This window comes from Dendropsophus ebraccatus, chromosome 2 (assembly GCF_027789765.1).
Source record: "Dendropsophus ebraccatus isolate aDenEbr1 chromosome 2, aDenEbr1.pat, whole genome shotgun sequence".
Taxonomy (NCBI): domain Eukaryota; kingdom Metazoa; phylum Chordata; class Amphibia; order Anura; family Hylidae; genus Dendropsophus; species Dendropsophus ebraccatus.
In genome coordinates, this window is record NC_091455.1 from 212,624,027 (window position 1) to 212,646,696 (window position 22,670).

Genomic DNA, 22,670 nt, shown 5'->3' on the forward strand with positions numbered 1-22,670 from the left:
GCTGTTGTACTACGCTGCAGGCGCAGTGAAGCAGCGTCTTCTCCGGCTGCACTGCGCATTAGTAAAGACATCGGCGTGGCCGACATGCAATGCCGGCTCCCCCTAATGACGTCACCATGCGGCGCTTTCCACACACGCCCAGAGGGGCGTAATAACGGCCCAGGACAGTGAATACTTGAAGAAGCCACCCGCCCACCGTGACTACATGACCAGCCACCCGTCCACCGTGACTACATGACCAGCCACCCGTCCACCGTGACTACATGACCAGCCACCCGTCCACCGTGACTACATGACCAGCCACCCGCCCACCGTGACTACATGACCAGCCACCCGCCCACCGTGACTACATGACCAGCCACCCGCCCACCGTGACTACATGACCAGCCACCCGCCCACCGTGACTACTTAGATGGTAATTTGCATAGAGCGCGGGAGACTGTTAAACTAAATTTGCAGGCTCTATGTACAGGGGATGTTTAGGAAGCTGGCTGGCTGATCTACCAGCACGTTTCCTTAGCTTTATGGCCAATTTTAGTGTAATTGGTTCCCTTTAAGGGCAGTTGTACAAAAAATATTAAAGGGGAATTCAACTCAAATGTAACTTTTGATATGTTGCTACCCATGGGGGGGACCAACAATTCCTTCCATAATTGTTATTATCTCTTCAGTCTCCTTTCCCCAGTTCTCAGCTGCTTTCTGCAGAAGACACAAAAATCTGTGTGTGAGCCTTTCTCTGTCTCCCCTTCCTCCCCCCTCCCTTCTGAGACAGATGATGTAAACAAGTCCCTGGCAGGCTCTATCTGCAACATTGTAGCTTCTTTGTAATGCTAGAAGGGTAAATCACAGTGAGTTCATCAGCAACTTGACTTCAGAATAACCCTCCCAGCATTACAAAGAAGCCACAATGCTGCAGATAAAACCTGCCAGAGACTTGTTTACATCAGCTGTCTCAGAAGGGAGGGGGGAGGAGGGGGAGACAGAAAGAAAGCTCACACACAGATTTTTGTTTCCTCAGTAGAAAGCAGCAGCTGAGAACTGGGGGAATGAGACTGAGTAGATAATAACAAGTATGGAAGGAATTGTTAGTCTCACCATGGGCACACTGGTGCGCGCGGGATTTATAAATTTCTGTACTGTGGGCGCTGCAAGACATTTTTACGCCCAGCACAGAAAACGCCGGACTTAATAAATGTCCCTCTATGTAATGCTGAATTCTACCTGTGGTGGCGCTGTAGGGAACCTGATCCCTTGCGGGCACATTTTCCATTCCTACAGATGACAGCTGACTGCTCACTGCCATGCACTTTTCCTTTCTATAACTCAGCACTGAGACCTGTTGCGATCCAAACCTATGACATACCCCGACACCATGTGAAGGAGAGAACCACTTTAAGGACTATTGTAAGAATATGATTTTCTAGTGGTATGTATCTGTAATAAGAGACAATCTCTCATGAAGGACTCTGCTCCTTTATATGATAATCAGGCTGGGGTGTCTCATTCGCCGGGCTCGGTGATCATTCTGCCGTCCATATCCAATTATTTTTTCATGCGTCTCGGCTTTCACTGAGCTCCAGTATTGATTTTCTCATCATTTCCCTTATTATCGGCTGCATTTGTTATGTACACAATCAGACCAGGCCGGACGGTGCAGGACCGATAGGGTGGAGAGCGGCCGGGATGATGCAAGACTGCTGAACGGCATCACCTTACTGTCTAGACGGCTGATATGAAGCCACAGCACGACACACCCTCTAAGGCTCGGGCCTCTGCTTTCTTGCCTGGGGTTATAATTTAGGAAATATGAGGAAGCAGCAGTTCATTCTCTGGAAAAAAACGGATGCATGTGTGTTGAATTCCATTATAAAAAAAAATGGATCAAAACAGATCCGTTTTTTTTAACGTACACAAAAACGTAGTCCACCTCATTTTGGTATTCGTAAAAAAAAATATCCGTTTTGATCCATTTTTTTTAGGCTATGTTCACACTACGTAAAGAGACCGGCCGTTCCGTGACCCAGCCGGGTCAGGGAATGGCTGGTCTCTGCCCAGATCATCCCGGCCAAATGATCCTTCCGGCCGCAGTGTTCTGATGGGGGCGCACCGGCGCGCATCCGCATCAGAACTTCACATAGCCGGAGCCGCTCGCTTCATTGTGTGAACTGACAGGGCTTTCTGCGGCCGAATTTCACTGAATTGCGGCCACAGAAAACTGACATGTCAGTTATTTGCGGGTCCGCATATACGTAGTGTATACGCTCAGTCCGGGATCCCATAGAACAAGAGGCAATGTTCACAGGCGCATAAAGTACAGCCGTTGCTGCCGATGGCAACAACGGCCAGACTTTTAGGTAAGGTGAACATAGCCTAATAATGGAATTCAATGGAAAAACGGATCAAAATGGATGCACACACATCCATCCGTTTTTCATCCGTTTTTTTCAAAAAAAGGATGAAAAAAAAGACTACTGCAAAAACATAGTGTGAATCAAGTCTAAGGATCCATTTACAAAGAAAGATTATCTAACAGATTATCTGCCAAAGATTTGAAGCCAAAGCCAGGAACAGACTATAAACAGAGAACAGGTCATGAAGGAAAGCCTGAGATTTCTCCTCCTTTCAAATCCATTCCTGGCTTTGGCTTTAAATCTTTGGCAGATAATCTGTCAGATAGGCTCAATTTACACAGAAAGATTAAGATTAGTGGATTGGGGTTTTCTGCCTTCGCTGTGGTGCCTCCATAGTCAGAGGACAGAGCCAGAAGCAGACAGCGCCATGTGTGAGCTTTTCTCTCTGCCCCCCCCCCCCTTCTTCATCAGAAAGCAGCAGCTGAGAACTGGGGGAAGGAGACTGAATAGATAATAAAAAGTATGGAAGGAATTTTTAGTCTCATCATGGGCAGCAACATATCAAAAGTTATGTATGAGTGGAATACCTGTTTAATGTCTCCATCCTGTTAATACCTCTCTTTGACCATTTTCTGGATGGTATCTTCCAGGTGAGCTGCAAGGTTCTCCAGTTCTTCCACCAGTATATGATGGGATGCAACTATTTCTGGATGTTGTGTGAGGGGATCTATCTCCACACTTTAATAGTGGTGGCAGTTTTTGCAGAAGAACAGCATCTGCACTGGTATTATCTCCTTGGCTGGGGTGAGTAAGAAGATACTTGTCTTAAAGAAGCCCTACATGTATTGTTTACCCATACAATGCTCTCTAACCACCGCTATCCCTGCAGTGCTGTCTGTTTCATTCCAGCTCTGTTGCATCCATACATTTCATTACTCTAGCAGGGTCATGTGACCAGCAGTCAGACCACCAGAGAATTTCATGGGTTTATGTGTCCAAATGGTCTGCATTGGGTCATCTGACTTCCTGTAAACTACAACATTACCTCATCATCACCTATCAGACCCCTCCCAGTTCTACCTGTATGTCTCCCCTATGGGATTAGGATATACAATAGTTATACTTCCTCTATGGTTGTGTTCATACATTGCATGCATTTTTCTCACACTGCAATGTAACATCAGCTGCTTGCCAGCCACATCTGCAGCAATTAGTCGATCACTTTCTGGTCGCTTCTTGTGGCACTGCCCCTTTAAGAGAATGCTGTGTAATGCCAATCACCCCATGCGTTCCTGTCTTGCAGGGTTTCCGTTAGTGCCTACATCCATACATGCCTTTGCAAGAACAAAGTATTTCAATGACAAGTAAGTAATTATTTTTTTTGTTCATAATACTTCTTACTAAAACTTGTCTGTTTTAGAAAACTCACCTCTGTCCATGTCAGGAACTGTCCGTGGGGATTTGCTGCTGCTCTGGACAGTTCCTGACATGGACAGATGTGGCAGCAGAGAGCACTGTGTCAGACTGGAGAGAATACACCACTTACTGCAGGACATACAGCAGCTGATAAGTACTGATGACTGCAGATTTTTATATAAGTAAACTACAAATCTGTATAACTTTCTGACACCAGCTGATTAAAAAAAATGGCCAGAGTACCCCTTTAAAGGAGAAGTCCGGTGAAAATGATAATTTTCCTGCAGGTAGGGAGGAACATAATAAACAAACTCTACTTGCCTCTCCCCGTGCTTCTGCAGCGCCGCTTTATGGTTCTGGGACTCCTGGACTTCCTTACAGCTGATGTCATGACTGGGCTGATTGCATACCTGCTCAGCCAATCAGTGACTGGGGCGGGACATTGGACAATCCATCACCCAGGACCCAACTCAGGGGAAAATTTATTCCGACGTAAATCCAAGGCCTGTGACACAGCACTGCAGAGGAACGGGGAGAGGAAAGTAGAGCTTGTTCATTATGTTCATCCCTACCTGCTGACAAATTATGATTGCTGACAGAGTTCTCCTTTAACAGAAGGAGATCCCCTGTTTAGGTGAGCAGCCACAAAGAGCGTTTTTGCTCTGGAGGACCCGTCCTGCCATACTTTACACAGACAAGCCATTGATGTGAATGGAGACTATGTAATACTTTATTTCCCCAGGGGGGGCACTGCCAGGTTTCCTCTGTAGCTGATCGTCTAAGGCCACAGTAGGAGGACACTTTGAGAACCGCTTTTATTTACTCATTTGTTTTTAATTCAACTTATATTTGCAAAGAAAATTCAAACTTTTTGTTTTATTACAGTTGTTGGATGAGCGTGGAGACACATCTCTTATACATTGTCCATGGGCCCATCATGGCTGCCCTGCTGGTAAGAGCGTTTTCCTATAGGAGAGAGAAGAATATATATCTACAATCAGGGTTAGAAAAAAATGGCGGTCCCTTCATTAATAGCAGCACTGACCTGCAATACCACCCACAGACAGAGGACAGGGGTGGCGCTGTTTCTGGAAGAAACCAGATATGTTTTTTTTAATTCTGGATAGCCCCTTTAAGCCTGGATCCTTGTCCAGCATAGTAATCTGGGAGCATTGATTGTAGCATATCTGTTTTTTGGTTGTTGTTTTTTTTTTTCTTTTTGGACAAGCCAAAAAAAAACAAGCCATTCATTTTAATGGAGTTTTCATGTTTTTCACAAGTGTCTTTAATTGCCTTTAATTTATTTCAGATTTTACAAGTTTTAAGCCGTCATGTAGTGAAAGAAAGAAGCGTATGGGGAAAATATCAGAAAAAAACACAGTACTTAGGGCAGACAGCGCACTGGCAAAAAAAGATAAAACTACCATTAAGAAAAAAATATATAGTTATAATTGCTGTAATGCATTTTAGAATGTAATGGAGACTGTAAAGTACAAACTAGATGCCATTAAATCGCTGTAATAAATGTCATAAATAATCGAAAAAAGTGAGAAAAAACAAAACAAAAAATAGTGTGTATCTCCAGTCTAATGGATCAGAAACCATTGATCTATTAGTTTATAGTGCACACTCTTACACAGTGATGGTTAAGGTGGATCTCCTTTATTCAAAGATGGCAGCCTGGGGGCAGGTGATCTTGTACTAAGGCTCGCGTCAGTACTTCATTGGCTGAGGTACAAAAGGAGTTAGTTACGTAGCACTAGTAATTACTTACGTAAGCCTTAAAGTGTCACTTTTTTTTTTCGTTCTTTTTTGCAGAAATCAATAGTCCAGGCAATTTTAAGAAACTTTGTAATCGGGTTTATTAGGCAAATATGCCATTATGTGCATTCAAAAAGACTTTCCCCTGGTCCCCCCCATCTCTCTCATATTTACTTCTCATTATCAGGAAATCCCGACTCTTTTACATCAGTCGGGCCCTGTGTAACCTATGGAGAGGGGAGGGGGGAGGAGGGAGATTAGTCGCCAGCAGAGAGCAGAGAACAAAGGATTACACAGCGGACCTGTGTGAAAGCCGGTATTCAGAGGTCAGAGAGGTCAGTGCTGACTTCAGAGGAGATAGCCCGATGATGTAGCTGTAAATTAACTCTTTGTTGTCCTGTTTTGGTGCCTCATCTCCCTCCACCCCTCTCGCATTTTTGGCTAATAAACCCAATTACAACATTTCTTAAAATCACCTGTACTATTGATTTCTGCAACAAAAAAAATTTCATGACAGTGACACTTTATGGAATGTAACATCTTTACGTGTTTAGAAGGTCAGCGCCATATTGTAATGGCTTCACTAAATATACAAACTATCACATCCTAAACAATTGGTATGTAAGACCCTAAAACGACTCCTCCATTATGGCAATGGTCCTGTCCAGTTGTCAGCTGCTCTTCCTATCCCCTATATATAACCATTCTGCCTTTTCACCTGCTAAAATGGTAGAGAAATAAAATGGCTGTTGATGTTCTCAGCACTTAGAAGCGAACAAAATGTGACTGACTTTGACGGGGGATTCTCTCCGAAGACCTTCATGATTCCTCTTCACTTCCATTGAACATAAACCACGAAGGTCATATCATAGTAATAACCACCTACATGGTCACGGTTAGTGTTGAGCAACAATGAGGCGCATGTAGTCCTCGGGGTGCTTCTTATATATAAGCACTGCTGTACAGTAGCGCAAATATTTAAAGAGTTTCGGAGCTCTTGGTGTCGTCACTCCAAATCTGTTTAAAGAGAATTTGTCACCTAGATTTTCTTTTACTGATTAGAGTCTACTAGAGTCTACTTTTGAGATACAAAAACATGTTATTTTTTTCTAATCTGTTTCTAGTTTCTGACCGTAGCTTTTTTTTATTTAATTATTCATACATTGTTATGGGGGCAGCCATATTGCCTGGGCTGTCCTTCACAGCATTTAGTGACATGCTTTACAGCAAGACTCATGAACATAGACGACATTAGACATGTTCTGTCCCCTTGAGATGAATGTGAGACATTACTGAGCGCGCTCTGTGACCTGTGAAGAGGTCATTCTACAGGAAGCTGCTATTGTCTCCTCAAACTACTGGTGTCACATGACGCTGCAATGCTGTACAGATCACTTTACTGCAGCCTCCTCTTATCACCACAAACACAACAGGAAGTCTCAGCTTAAGGCCCTATTCCATATTCAGCCGATATCTGCCGTTACAGACGATAATCGTCCCGTGGAATAGAGGACAACGATCAGCATCGTTCATGTGTGCTGATCATTGCGTCGCTTAGTCATTTTCTGATAACACAATCCCTTTAAGGGTACCTTCACAATAAAAAAAATAAATAAATAAATAAATAAAGCAGCCATACTTACCTGTCCACCCAGTTTAATGCTCATGTCTCCCATTGATTTCAATGGGGTTCATTACTTGAGTCGAGCCCTCGAGCATAGTGCTTGCTCTACACTAGTCACGATCGCTATGATAAACTTGTAAATTCTGTGTAATCTCAGAGGTTTTCTTCAGAATCTGTCCCTGCCTGTTAATGACCGGCTTAGATAATGACTGAGTGGGCAGAGGGGGCATCTGCAGTTCAGCATTTCCATCATGAAAGGTAATGGAGATGTTGGACTTCTTAAGCTCTCACGTAGGCAGCGGTGAAGTACTCTCCATTAAGATACTCCTATAGATTATTCTATATATATAGCTACAATACGCAGTGACTCCGAGTTCATCTAATTTCAGGTCAATTTGTTCTTTCTTCTGAACATCGTGCTCGTTCTCGTGACGAAGTTACGGGACACTCATCGGGCAGAGTCCAACATGTACATGAAAGCCGTGAGAGCTACGCTAATCCTGGTGCCGCTCTTAGGTATCCAGTTTGTCATCTTTCCGTGGAGGCCAGAAAACCGTCTGGCAGGAGAAATCTACGACTACATTATGCACATATTGATGCATTATCAGGTATCGTCCACATTTCGGATAATTTCTCATTTACAGTGTATTAGTATTACCAACCGTCCGCAGGGTGTATGCTAATTCTTCTCTCTACTCTGTTCTTGTTCCCAGTAGCCACTTGTCCTCCATTTCTGGTGACTACTGTTATGGTACCTGCTGCCCAAGACACATCACACAGTTATTTTTTCAAAGAGAATCACAACTAGAACATATTACATAAAATATTAAGGGTAAATTCACACGGGCGGATCCGCAGCGGATTAATCGCTGCAAATTCGCAGTTAAATCCGCAGCGGATACCGCCCCTGTGACTTCCAATGTGATTACATGCTCACAGCGGGATTGTCATCCCGCTGCCAGTATGTAAGTGCCGGCCCCATTAACCCCCGCCGCCCGGGATGATACATTACCTGCACCACGATCCGTCCGCATCTGAGGCACCCGGCTCCCGGAGGTCTTGCGCAGCCAATCAGTGCATGGCCCCGCCACAATCACTGATTGGCGGCGTGCCCTGTTCCCCGGCTCCCCTGTCCTGTATCTTCAGGTCCAGCCTTCTCTGGTTGTCAATCATTCTGAAGTAGGCGGCAGCCTTAAGATGCAGCACATGCTGTCAGTTTCCCTTTATTGTTATCAGCCTCACGTCCCCTGTTAACACAGGAAGATGTGCGGACGTTAATGATAAATTTTGAAGCCTACCCTAAAGATGCAATGAGCTGAGGATTGGGCTGATCGCTGACCCTTTTACACCGGCCAATTATCGGCCAAAAGAGCCTTTCTAGCAACAATTGTTACCTATAATCGGCTTGTGAAAAAGGCGAAACAGTTTCTATAATAACACAAAAGGATATTGTGGTCATGAGAAACCACATTACTTAACTAATAAAAAGCCAAGGCTGGACACATCTGAACTAAACTGACTGTGAAAAAAATTATCCTCCTTCTATAGGAAGATTCACAGGTTTTGGTCCCTAGGAAAGTCATGGATTGGCAGCAAGAGAGCAGATAACGTGGTAGACAGTCAGGAGAAAAGAGCTGACCGCAATTGGAGCATGCTGGTGTCCGATCATTCCGCATTTTAATACCGGTGGTTGAAGAAGTTCAATGCAGCCCTAGGGAGTCTGAGAAAACATGGATACAGCCTAGGGCCTATGACTGTATCCATGGTTTCCAGGACTCCCCAGGGCTGTATCCAACTTCTCCAGCCACCGGTATTCAGATGGAGAAGGGTCAGACTCGAGCATGCTCCAGTTGTGCTCATCTCTAGAAGAGAATAGTTACAAGTAGAACTATCAGGATGCGACAGGGTTCAGGGCAAGATCTTAGCATACAACCCGAAAGGTTGGTTGTCTACCATAATCCATGCCCACTCTTGCCTAGATGCTGGAACCTGGTGAAGTTACAGCCACAATACCACAGACAAACTATGGACAAAATCAGGTACATGCAAAGAGAATAGCTCTCACACATCAACTATTCAAGGAAGTTCCGTTCAAGTCATTGTTTCACTCCAACTAGGAGTCTTAGCACATGATCAGGGATATATGAGAGTTGCTTTATATATCCTTCACTCCCAGAATTCCCAGTGGAGTATGTAATGGACTGTAAGTCTTCATATGTCTATATGCCGCTCTCCTCAAGGAGAATTCTTAGCCCTTTGGTCCCATGAACCAATGATGTCATCCATCCCTTTCTGTGTCCGGTGTTGTATCCGATTCTCCAATAATCCAGTAGTATTATTTCTGTCCGTGTCCATTGTAGTAATAGATATTGTTTTCTTCTTTTCAAGGGATTACTTGTTGCTACAATCTTCTGTTTCTTTAACGGAGAGGTAAGCGTTCACTACTGTTATACATATATATATATATATATATATATATATATATATATATATATATATAAAAAATAGCTTCCTATATAATGTGTTGTGTTTACATTATATACAGGCGTGTGTCCCATTGCCTCAATATCTCCTAATTTTCCTATAAAGACCACCTGACCTGCCCCAGGTCACCATCAACAACTTCCTAAACAAAAGAGGCCACTATTGTACTTACACTTCTCATGGGCATCTAGTTGGTGCTGGGGGCATCTAGGGGGCTGGGCGGGCATTTCTTGGGTGGGTGGGTGGATGGGGGTAGGCAGCTGCAATTTCCTGGGTGCGGGCAGGCAGCGATCGTGGTGATAGGCGGGCGGCGGCGATCTCCTCAGTGCGGGGGAGGAGCAATCTCGCATGCGGGCAGACGGTTGCGATGTCCTGGCTGTGGGTGGGCGGCCCAGCAGGGGACGCTCTGACGTGTGGGAGGAGCAGCTTTCCCACAGCGCCACTGTTTCCCCTGCAGATGAGAGCGGACTTTTTCTTTGAAAATCGAATTTACGGTTTTCAAAGAAATTGAAATCGATTTTCAAAAGCTAGGCGAATTAGTCAAATTAATTTGAATAATTACCCAGTCCTATGTAGAACTATCTCAGGGTAATAGATGACATAGAACTATCTCAGGGTAATAGATGACATAGACCTGTCTCAGGGTAATAGATGACATAGACCTGTCTCAGGGTAATAGATGACATAGAACTATCTCAGGGTAATAGATGACATAGACCTTTCTCAGGGTAATAGATGACATAGAGCTATTTCAGGGTAATAGAACATAGAGCTATCTCAGGGTAATAGAACATAGACCTGTCTCAGGGTAATACATGACATAGACCTGTCTCAGGGTAATAAATGACATAGACCTATCTCAGGGTAATAGATGACATAGACCTATCTCAGGGTAATAGATGACATAGACCTATCTCAGGGTAATAGATGACATAGACCTGTCTCAGGGTAATAGATGACATAGACCTATCTCAGGGTAATAGATGACATAGACCTGTCTCAGGGTAATAGATGACATAGACCTATCTCAGGATAATAGATGACATAGACCTGTCTCAGGGTAATAGATGACATAGACCTATCTCAGGGTAATAGATGACATAGACCTGTCTCAGGGTAATAGATGACATAGACCTATCTCAGGGTAATAGATGACATAGAGCTATCTCAGGGTAATAGATGACATAGACCTGTCTCAGGGTAATAGATGACATAGACCTATCTCAGGGTAATAGATGACATAGAGCTATCTCAGGGTAATAGATGACATAGACCTGTCTCAGGGTAATAGGGTAGGCCTATCTATTACCACCCATTACCTTGGCTTCTATTTAGACAGTTAATAGATGGGCCATATAGACGCACTTTTATAAATTTGTTCAGGATAAAGTTTTGGTCTGATCATTTTTGTTTCAAGGGAAAGGTTGGGGGTGGTATCAGGGATCGACCTCTTTGTATTTCTTGACATCCATCATCTTCTCTAAAACTTTTCACGAAATTCACAAAATTTTGGAATAAAACTAGTCAAATTTTAAAAAAAGAACTCGCATAGTGAGAGGATGATCTCATCTCAGCTCCGCTCTGTTGTGACAGTCGTTCCGAGAAGAATCTCATGGTATTGTGATGGGTGTAAATCAGTGTGATTGAAGTTCCGTACGGAGGTTTGCATCTTAGCAGGCACATTTTATCTGAAGGAAATGTCAGGCGTGATAACCTGAGGAGCAGGACGACCTTGTGCCTGTCTCACAAGAAAGGACACAGAATATAGATAGATCTTATATTGTTCCGCCAAGTGACAGCTGCCGTGCCCGGGACCGCAAGCTGAAATTGTCCATTTTTTGTGTTTGCCCAACAATTCTGATCTATCAAAAACTAATCAAACCCTAATATAACGTAATAGAGTTATAGAGCAACGACTGTCGCTGACCATCTGCCTTATTTGCTGAAGTTTTCTATAGTATGGTGCTGTTACCAGTAGTTACAGATTGGTTTATATTTTAGATATTAATAGTGAAAATTGTAATTGACTTTTAGTGTTATATTTCATTCTTTTTATCTTTTATATACATTTTATTTTACAAATATTTACAGAGAAGTAAAAACTTTTAGAATTAGAAATAGGATTAGAAAAATTAGAATTAGAAACAGTCCACATTATGTTTCTTTTTGTTCTTGACACAATGGGTTATTTCCAGCAAATAAAGAATTAGATAAACATTTTTAAAATTTTTATGGCAGCCGCAACAATGGGAGGCAGCTGACTGTGGAATTTCATAGACTAGTAGACGGTAGATGGTCACTAGTAGTGTTGAGCGGAGTAGTGGAACGGTTAGGGTTCGGCTGAGCTCTTCGAACCTGAACGCTCGGCATTTGACTCCTAATGTCTAGAGAAGTTTGGTGCCGTCCTAGGGAGTCCTGGGAACCATGAATACAGCCCATGAGTTCGGAGAACTGCGCCAAACCTTAACAGTTCTGTAACTCCACCCAACACTAGTCCCTGGGTGTCTGGGCTTTGGCAGAAGTGGTACCCGCCCATAAGGAGACACAATTCTTTATACGGAAAATGGTGTAATTTGTGATGGTGACTTTCACACAATCCTTCCACTATTCTTTGGCTGCTTTCTCTATCTGCATCACTCTCCACTCCATTGCCAACTAGCTCTTCCAAAGAATTCCTCCTAGTCAGGTCTCAGGCAGTCATGGTCTCTCTCTCCTGGTAAGTCATTGAGAAGATGAGGCTGGTGGGCCTCTAATCCGACATGCTCTAGCCATGCATGCCAGCAGCAGGTTTATAGCCGTCAGCCGGCTTCTCTTACTATAAGTAGGCCGTATACATTAGACAAGTATTGGATGGATATGCTGATGTTCGGGGCAGTTGACAACCCCGTAATGAGCACAATGGCCTCCTAACTCTGCCCCGATGGTAGATATAAGGCTGGAGAAATATAGGCATGATGGGATGGCTGATGCTTTCATTCTTGGTAAGATAAGCTGCCACCAGAAGTGTCTGACAGCGGCTTTCCCTCCCATTCAGAAATCAATCATGATTAGCTGATCCAACCATTCACGTGTATTGGGGTATCAGGAGAGATCAGCTATCGAACGTCTATGGCCTCCTTTTTCTTTTGAGGATCTAGCGCCCCATTATTATAACAGACCATGCTATGGGGGTGCAGAAGGGGTGGGGGCTGGGTACATCCACTTAACCACATGGTCACCATCCCACCATAACCATGCAGCCATTTACTACCATGAGTTGTGAAGGTTTCACCGTTACACGTGACGGAGCTTTATGTAGAGCATTATCGGTATACATAGTGTTACTGTTATGTCATATTACGATTATAAATTCCCTTTACATAATGAGAGGACAGCTAGACAGTGACTTCTGTCACCACATCGCAGTCGATGAAAGAAGAGCCACACCGAGGCCGGTAAGGCACACAGATTATGACTCTGCTTAACGGAGAAAAAAAATCTGACAAATGATGTGATCATTATCCAGCACCATCGTCCTGGCTGTCATTGACATTAGTCATTCTAGTTCAGTGGCCAGAGATTCCCAGACTGCACAAATGAGCATGTGCTGTCATATGCTTAAAGGGGAATTTCAGCTATTTATTTGTTTGTTTTTTTTCAAATCAACTGGTTTAACAAAGTTAAATAGATTTGTAATTTACTGCAATTTGAAAAAAATCTCCAATCTTCCCATCAGCTGCTGTATGTCCTGCAGTAAGTGATGTATTCTCTCCAGTCTGACACAGTGCTCTCTGCCGCCACCTCTGTCCATGTCAGGAACTGTCCAGAGCAGGAGAGGTTTTCAATGGGGATTTGCTGCTGCTCTGGACAGTTCCTGACATGGACAGAGGGGGCAGCAGAGAGCACTGTGTCATACTGGAGAGAATACACCACTTCCTGCAGGACATACAGCAGCTAATGGAAGTCTGGAGATTTTTTAATAGATGTAAATTACAAATCTGTATAACTTTCTAACACCAGTTGATTTAAAAAAAAAAGGGAAATAGTGGAGCATAGTGGAGTGACATGGACAGAGGTGGCAGCAGAGAGCACTGTGTCAGACTGGAGAGAATACACCACTTCCTGCAGGACATACAGCAGCTGATAAGTACCGGAAGACTGGAGATTTAAAATTAAATTAAAAATATAACTTTCAACTATTATACAACTATATAACTTTGACACTAGTTAATTTAAAAGAAAAAAATGGAGTACCTTTTTAACACCCTATTTATTCAATAGTAAAAACTCCACAGAGCTCCGGTCTCCTCAAAAAAGAAGAAGAAAAAAGTTTTAGGAGGGCAGAACAAGAATTCCACTTTTAGGGCGTGCCACGAGAGGAATCGGACAGGCTCTGTGCTGCTGAAGAACCTAGTATAATGGCCAGATACAAACAACTGCAGTCAGGTTCCATCATATTATATGGCATAAATCAGTAGTATAAGAAATAGATATATTATAAGGTTTCTTGAATATATATAAGTAGGAAAAAATTCCAATTTCTCCACTTCAGACTACTTTCCTGTCCTTCTGAGTTTATTATTCATTCTGAGATTAATCAGCTCACTGATGAATCAGGTTACAGATAACCAGAGAAGCCAATGGAGGGAGGGGGTGGCTGGAGAAAGACAGAAAGAGAAACAGGCAGAGGTTAGAGAAATTGTAGTATTATTTCACACCAGGTGTTTATGTCACAGCCTGCACTGCTCAGTACTGCTTTATAATATCCTCCATACTGCTGCTGCTTCTAAGGGTGCACTATGAAGTTATAGAAGAGCAGGATTCCTTCTTCTGTGTGTGTCCAGTGTATGAAAGACAACATAGCAGCTAATCTATACCCACTAGCTCAGAGAAAACTGAAAAGTGGAGATGGAGCCTGCAGAGGGGAAAACTGGTGAAAATTCCATGAATAAGTAATATATAATAGTCTTATATAGTGCTGCTCCTCACATTCACACACAGAAGATCTCATCCTGAAAGTTACCAGAAACAGCCCGTATGCTTTACTTCTGATACTGTACTGTAGTAACCTAGTGCAGTGAGTAGACGGGGCGTAGGGGGATTTGTTATTATGGGTTCTATGATTCACTTTTATACTTTATTCAAAGGAAAAAAAACAAAAGAAAAAGAAATTTGCATAGTTTGAGGTTCTCTCCAGTATTTCGGCTTTTTACCACAGCAGTCGTTATTTTCCCACCATAGTGACTTCAATTACCTCCGAAGGAAAGTAACCCGTTACCCCGGCCTTCTCGATTTTCATGGAAAATGACAGACTGTGAGACACCATTGTTTCTTCACCTCGGGTTACACATTAATGACTTTACTGATTCACAAGAGAAACAAAAAAGGTCCACCTCCGACTGCTGTCTGTGTATACGGGAAGCTGGTGAATAATAAGGACGTGTTAATGCCGGTATATTCTGGATGTGCTTCAGCCATTTACATGTTCTATTGCAAAGAACAAACTAGTAATATATATATATATATATATGATTTCTCTGGGAGAGTGTTGTGTGTGCTCTATCACCTATGCAGGGAGGAGATCTGTGTTCATATCAATGGTGGATCATGTCTCAAGCTTCATAGTTAAGGTGCTACTTGTCACTGTAGTCATTTAATTTTGATCCACAAAACTGCACACATACTAAGTAATTTTATCCCACATGCTGTACATACATAGTACTCCTATAGTACACATAAATAAATAGTACTGCTATAGTACACATACACACATAGTACTGCTATATTACACATGCATATACACATACATACATACATACATACATAGTACTGCTATAGTACACATACATATGCACATACATAATATTGGTATAGTACACATACATAAATACATACATAGTACTGCTATAGTACACATGCCTATACACATACATACATACATAGTACTGCTATATTACACATACATACACATACATACATAGTACTGCTATAGTACACATACATATGCACATACATAATATTGCTATAGTACACATACATACATACATACATACATATGTAGTATTACTATAGTACACATACATACACACATATATACATAGTACTGCTATAGTACACATACATACATACATACATAGTACTGCTATAGTACACATACATAGTACTACTATGGTACATATACATATGTACATACATAATATTGCTATAGTACACACACATACTTACACATTATACGTTACACATATATATGCACAAAACTAATGATAATAGATTGTTGTCCTGAATGAATAACCTCCTCTAGTAAATCAGGATTTCTGTAGTGGAATTTCTAAGCTAAACCTAACACAGCACAGGTTATACAGATAGATTATGCAATGAATCCGTGCAGAATATTATTGATAATTGACCTTGTTTTGCTCCCAGGTACAAGGTGCACTGAAGAGACAATGGATGCAATATAAGACTCAGTGGGGTCAGAGAAGAAGAGAACACTGTTCTATGCGTTCTACTTCCTACACAGCGACATCTATAACAGAGGTCCCTATTTATCTGTACCCTCACGAGTCCAACAGTGAACACTTAAATGGGAAGTATGGTGACGACTCGGAGATCATGGCACTCAACTCTGGAGATACGTATGCCTGATTCTCAACCAGACTAAACAAGATTGCAAACTTTGAGCTCAAGTCCTCAATGGGAATAAAGCCTTCGACATGTTGACTGGAAGACTCATTGTAGGGACCCACCATATCAGGTGACCTCTGAAGCTTCACTTGGTCCTCGTACTTTACAGGACCGATGGAGACGACCAGCCTTGTCTGATGTGCTTCTGCCAATTCAGGGAATGTGAAAGTGATATCTTGTGGTCATGGATGGAATCACATTGACGGATGTTTCGACAAGGCGTTGCGAAGGGCAAAGTCTTCTGAAGCCAAATGGAGAACCCTTTCATCGTTGTATAAAACAGACCTTTGGCTGCAGATTTCTATCCGTGTTTATCTATGACACATGTTTCATTAGTAGTAGGACGTTAGGATTCACGAAAATCACATCTGCTCATTCAGTTCTTTCACAAGAGCACAATTTTAAGGAACTTGACACTGGTGCTAGGTGGCACCATGCTTACCATTAAGCTTTCTGATCTGGAAATAGTGGGACTTGATATGATCTTCTGCAGTAAGATGAATGTGGTAGATTCCCGTAAGCTTCCATAGGTAATTACATCCAAGGTATCTGGTCTACCTGAAGAGTCACCATTTCCACACCATGGTCCACAGTGGTCTACATCAGGGATGGGGAACCTTTGGCTCTCCAGCTGTTGCAAAACTACAATTCCCATCATGATGCAACAGCTGGAGAGCTGAATGTTCCCCATCCCTGGACTACAACTTTATATACCTTTTATGCTTATATGAGAAGTAGAGATAAGTCCAACTCGAGCATGCTTAAAGGGAATCTGTCAGTAGGTGTATGCTTCCTTAAATGAGGGCAGCATAAACAGATTGGTGTATTACTTGTATAATTCTGTTCAGCTGTTCTCCTAATATGCAGGAGAATAGGATTCTTGCCACACCCCTCCCCCCAACTGCTGATTGACAGTTGATTACCTATACACAGCATGGATAGATAACTGCCAATCAGCAGCTGATGGGCGGAGTTTTCTGCTTCTCATGAATATCCAGGACTACTGGGCTCATGCACATAATGGAGAGGACTACTTATTGCCCATGTTATTCAGGAGGAGATCTCTGGATCCGCTGTACAGGACGATGTAAGTGATACATCATTCTGTTCAGCCTCTCTGCCACTAGTTCATGCCACCCTGAGATAAGACACCAAAAACCTGCTGACAGAGTCTGTTTAAGTAAAATTGTTCAGAATTTGAAAACTAATGTGGCGGAAGAAAGTGGATGCTACCCTAGGGAGTCTGGGAAAGCATGGACACACACATAGGGTGTAGCCATGTTTTTCAGGACTAGGGCTGCATCCAACTTTTTCAGCCACCCATATTTAAATGCCAAATGATCAGACTCAAAGTGTCACTGCCGTTACAAAAAACTTTTGGGAATCCGGACGAACCTGCGATCTTCTCCATGCTTGTTCGCTGGATCGTACAGGTATAAAGACTCTGATCGATTACAACTGGCACTCATGTAACCAACCGGAAATAGAAAGTCTGGCAGCAGCGTCCAGGAATGAACTTCAGGTTTCTTTTATTGCATATTCAGGTACATCAAAAACCATGCAATGTTTCGACCTGTTCTGGTCTTTATCCGGTATGTCTCTATGACGTGTCAAAAGTTTTTTGTAACGACAGTGACACTCTAAGCATGCTGGCGCACCAAATCATTAATAATAAAACATAAGAGACACACCTTCCAACCCCCTGCCACCTTCACTTTGATGGTACCTAGTTGTCATTGATTTTCGCTACGTGGTCAACATCTCGATTCAAGGAAGAGCATAGAAGTGATGATCAGTGGGGATAGGGCACTATTAGAATGGGAGATGAAGGGTATTGTGCAGGTACGCATCTTATTTTTACTTTTTTTATTTTTTTTTATTTCTAACCCCTTTAATATAACCCCCCCCCCCATACAGTTAGTTCCCAATGCCCCATATAGTGGCGGCTGCAAGCGATTGTACCCAAACCTGGACATTAGGGGCTCTGTATCTGACAAATGAAGAGGTGAAGAGATATGCATCATCATAATAGATCCTTCATATCATTGTTGACAGTCTTTCTGGCATCTTCTTATGTTACAGCACAATGAAAGTTACAGAAACAAAGTGCAGACGTGTACCGATGTGTCCATCCTCACCTTTCCAGATGGCTCGACATATCCCGAGATGACCAGGCTTCGAGGAACATTTATATATTGTTTTGTGATGTTATCAGTCCATACCTGGTCACACTGTGGTTGTGATGTGCGTTACGGCCTGTCAAGGGTTTTGCCAGCATATCGCTATAATATATTAACTTTGTATCAAGAGACTTTGGAGTCATGGACAGGTGAGGGTGGACACATGTGTGGCCATAGGCTGTTATACCAAATCATCTCTTAGAAGGGTTATAGTATGCTATTGGGGTCTTGAGGCCTAAAATGAGCCATACTACTAGACCTGAGAGTTATATTAAAGAGATTGTCTGGGGAATCCTTGCCCTGTACTCACCTGCCCCCTATTATCACAATGCCTGTATACTTCCTGGCTGAAAACCAGAAAGTGCATGCTCAGCCAATCAGTGGTTGCAGCGGTGATCCACCCTAGTCACTGATTGGCTGAGAGGGCATTTCCTTGTATCAGTTCCAAAACCAGGAAGTGCCAAGCATCAGCCAGTGCACTCTGGGAGCTGCAATGGTGGGGGATTAGGGCAAGCGAGTACAGTATATCCTTACCCTACTTTTCCACATTCAACTAAAAAAGTGGTTTTCCCCGGAAACCCCTTTGAGCAGAACATTTATTCTCAGTTGAATTATATGACAACATTTTCCCCAGAACTCTGTTATGCGCACGTTGTCAGACTCCTCGCACTTTATCACTCGTTATGAGCTAAGTGAGTTCCTTACAGAAAGTCTCTTCATCCTCACAACTCATTATTTCCAGATTGTTGAGCTTTTTGGCAACAATGGACGTCACTGAACATTTATTTTTACGATTATCTCTAATGTTTGACCTAGCGATGAAGTCCCCATCCCAAACTTTGTTGACATCTTATATGGTTACCAGTGGTTATAGAGACAGACCACACCACAGCTATGGGGGTCCATGGAGCAGGTGGGGACGGGACGCACCAAATTTCCGATTATGATAATGTAAACCAGAGAAGGAGAAGCTGAGCTTTAGCTTTGGCTGTCAAGGCATGATGGGAATTGTAGTTTTGCAACAGCTGAAGGGCCCCAGGTTCCCCCCTCCCTTGTATTAACCTACAGTCACCGCTGCATGCAGATTTTTAGAGTTTAACATCATACAGTGAGCTCCCCCTAATGGTGACAACAGGAAGACAAAATTTTATCATTAACCCTTCGGCCATGTGAGGATCCTGAATAGAGATGAGTGAACCTGGAGCATGCTCGAGTCCATCCGATCCTGATCATTCGGCATTTGATTAGCGGCGGCTGCTGAAGTTGGATAAAGCCCTAAGGCTATGTGGAAATCATGGATATAGTCATTGGCTGTGTCCATGTTTTCCAGACAACCTTAGAGATTTATCCAACTTCAGCAGCCCCAGCTAATCAAATGCCGAACGATCGGGTTCGGATGGACTCCAGCATGCTTGAGGTTCGCTCATCTCTAATCCTGAACATTACTATGGGGTACAACACTACACCCTATAATTTACCTTTTGCTTTTCAGTGATCAAAGCCATCGTCTACGTCGAAAACCAAAATGACCAGCCTGACGGTAGGCGCGAATTTCAGATGTTGTTCATAGAGAATTTTATGAAGTACAGGAAGCCTATGAGTGTCTTATAGAAATCATATAGAGGAACGGGTGAGGGTACCAGCTCCATTATGGGATATGAGAGTCAAAGTCAGAGATAGTTTCACAGTATTTTCTGCTACATCTATTTCTAGACATTTTATAGCGGTGTAAAGGAACGCGCGGCAGCTTTACCAAGAGATTTAAGTTATTTTGTAGCGACGAGCAGATGGGAAAGGGTTAATTATTTTTATGACTAAATGCTATTATACAGAGGAGAGGGACATACACAGCGTACTCTGAAGATAATAATATATAAAGATGATATATATATCTATATAATATACAAGCTATTTGTAGATTCTGCTATATTAAATCTAATGTCTGAGCCGCACCGATTTTTCTACCATATTACGGTTTAATTTGCTTCATCTGTGAATGTGCTAACGCGAATCCATCACCTGAGCTCCCGCTAATTGTGTAATGTTTAAGGGCTAAGAGATTGTTAACAATGTATACATTAGGATGCAATATTAACATAGACGGGGCACCGCTGATCAACATTTTACAGTTTGTTGAAAGCCAATGTGTACATACATTACTGATCCTGAGTTACATCCTGTATTATACCCCAGAGCTGCACTCACTATTCTGCTGGTGAGGTCACTGTGTACATACATTACTGATCCTGAGTTACATCCTGTATTATACCCCAGAGCTGCACTCACTATTCTGCTGGTGAGGTCACTGTGTACATACATTACTGATCCTGAGTTACATCCTGTATTATACCCCAGAGCTGCACTCACTATTCTGCTGGTGGGGTCACTGTGTACATACATTACTGATCCTGAGTTACATCCTGTATTATATCCCAGAGCTGCACTCACTATTCTGCTGGTGGGGTCACTGTGTACATACATTACTGATCCTGAGTTACATCCTGTATTATACCCCAGAGCTGCGCTCACTATTCTGCTGGTGGGGTCACTGTGTACATACATTACTGATCCTGAGTTACATCCTGTATTATACCCCAGAGCTGCACTCACTATTCTGCTGGTGAGGTCACTGTGTACATACATTACATAACTGATCCTGAGTTACATCCTGTATTATACCCCAGAGCTGCACTCACTATTCTGCTGGTGGGGTCACTGTGTACATACATTACATTACTGATCCTGAGTTACATCCTGTATTATCCTCCAGAGCTGCACTCACTCTTCTGCTGGTGGGGTCACTGTGTACATACATTACTGATCCTGTACTGATCCTGAGTTACATCCTGTATTATACCCCAGAGCTGCACTCACTATTCTGCTGGTGGGGTCACTGTGTACATACATTACTGATCCTGTACTGATCCTGAGTTACATCCTGTATTATACCCCAGAGCTGCACTCACTATTCTGCTGGTGGGGTCACTGTGTACATACATTACTGATCCTGTACTGATCCTGAGTTACATCCTGTATTATACTCCAGAGCTGCACTCACTATTCTGCTGGTGGGGTCACTGTGTATATACATTACTGATCCTGTACGTATGCCCAGTTCTATCCTGTATTATACCCCAGAGCTGCACTCACTATTCTGCTGGTGGGATCACTGTGTACATACATTACATAACTGATCCTGAGTTACATCCTGTATTATACACCAGAGCTGCGCTCACTATTCTGCTGGTGGGGTCACTGTGTACATACATTACTGATCCTGTACTGATCCTGAGTTACATCCTGTATTTCTTTTATTCAAATTTTAAACATAACAATAAATACAGAAATAAACCATATACCATATCTAACCAGAACAAAACAATAAATGGAAAAATTACCAAAACAAAATGAAACCATAACATAAACCACCGGTCCATCCCCACACAGACAACCCATATACCTATATACAATATACACACACAATACATACGATACATATCTAATATTTAAGCGCCACAACCCTCAGACTATACATAGATTATAAAGGCCCCCTATGGTGATCTATGATTGGTTCACTTCAAGAGAAGGCCGGGATCGGTGAATAGCGCCCCCACCAGTAAGCCATAAAATTCTATGTTATATACTGTAAGAAGCTGCTTTTAAGAATACAGCGGCTCCCATACCCCCTGGGCCCCTATGCTGCTGCGCAGGTTGCACATGTGATACGTCTGTGTTGTTGTTATAATGAAACCAGACAATATCTATCAAATGTTGTTCAAAGGTGCCCCCTATGCTGTAACAAAACCCGGTCTCCATGGCGATATGACGTCACCCATGAGTTGCGTTAAAGGGGTACTCCGGTGATAAAAAAAAAAAAAAAAGCAAATGAACTGGTGTCAGGAAGTTATTAAGATTTGTAAATAACTTCTATTAAAAATCTCCAGTCTTCTAGTACTTATCAGCTGCTGTATGTCCTGCAGGAAGTGGTGTATTCTCTCCAGTCTGACACAGTGCTCTCTGCTGCCACCTCTGTCCATGTCAGGAACTGTCCAGAGCAGGAGAGGTTTTCTATGGGGATTTGCTGCTGCTGCTCTGGACAGTTCCTGACATGGACAGAGGTGGCAGCAGAGAGCACTGTGTCAGACTGGAGAGAATACACCACTTCCTGCAGGACATACAGCAGCTGATAAG

The 22,670-nt window shown here is 42.7% G+C and overlaps 1 protein-coding gene and 1 long non-coding RNA gene across 2 annotated transcripts in view; one reads left to right on the top strand and one right to left on the bottom strand.

Annotated features, from left to right (window-relative positions):
• The window catches only part of CALCR (calcitonin receptor), a 180,296-nt gene extending 163,963 nt beyond the window's left edge, over window positions 1-16,333 (top strand). Inside the window, exons 8-13 of the mRNA XM_069959416.1 lie at window positions 3,002-3,155; window positions 3,655-3,715; window positions 4,653-4,719; window positions 7,542-7,760; window positions 9,541-9,582; window positions 16,039-16,333. Of these exons, the coding sequence (XP_069815517.1) occupies window positions 3,002-3,155; window positions 3,655-3,715; window positions 4,653-4,719; window positions 7,542-7,760; window positions 9,541-9,582; window positions 16,039-16,260 (765 nt within the window). The 3' untranslated portion in view covers window positions 16,261-16,333. The remainder of the gene's footprint in view (window positions 1-3,001; window positions 3,156-3,654; window positions 3,716-4,652; window positions 4,720-7,541; window positions 7,761-9,540; window positions 9,583-16,038) is intronic.
• LOC138784005 (uncharacterized) lies at window positions 14,167-16,698 on the bottom strand. The gene is made up of 3 exons (XR_011361784.1): window positions 16,362-16,698; window positions 14,870-15,037; window positions 14,167-14,272 (listed from the first exon to the last, which is right to left on the bottom strand). It is a non-coding gene; the product is annotated as an uncharacterized lncRNA (long non-coding RNA).
• Window positions 16,699-22,670: the final 5,972 nt, after the last annotated feature.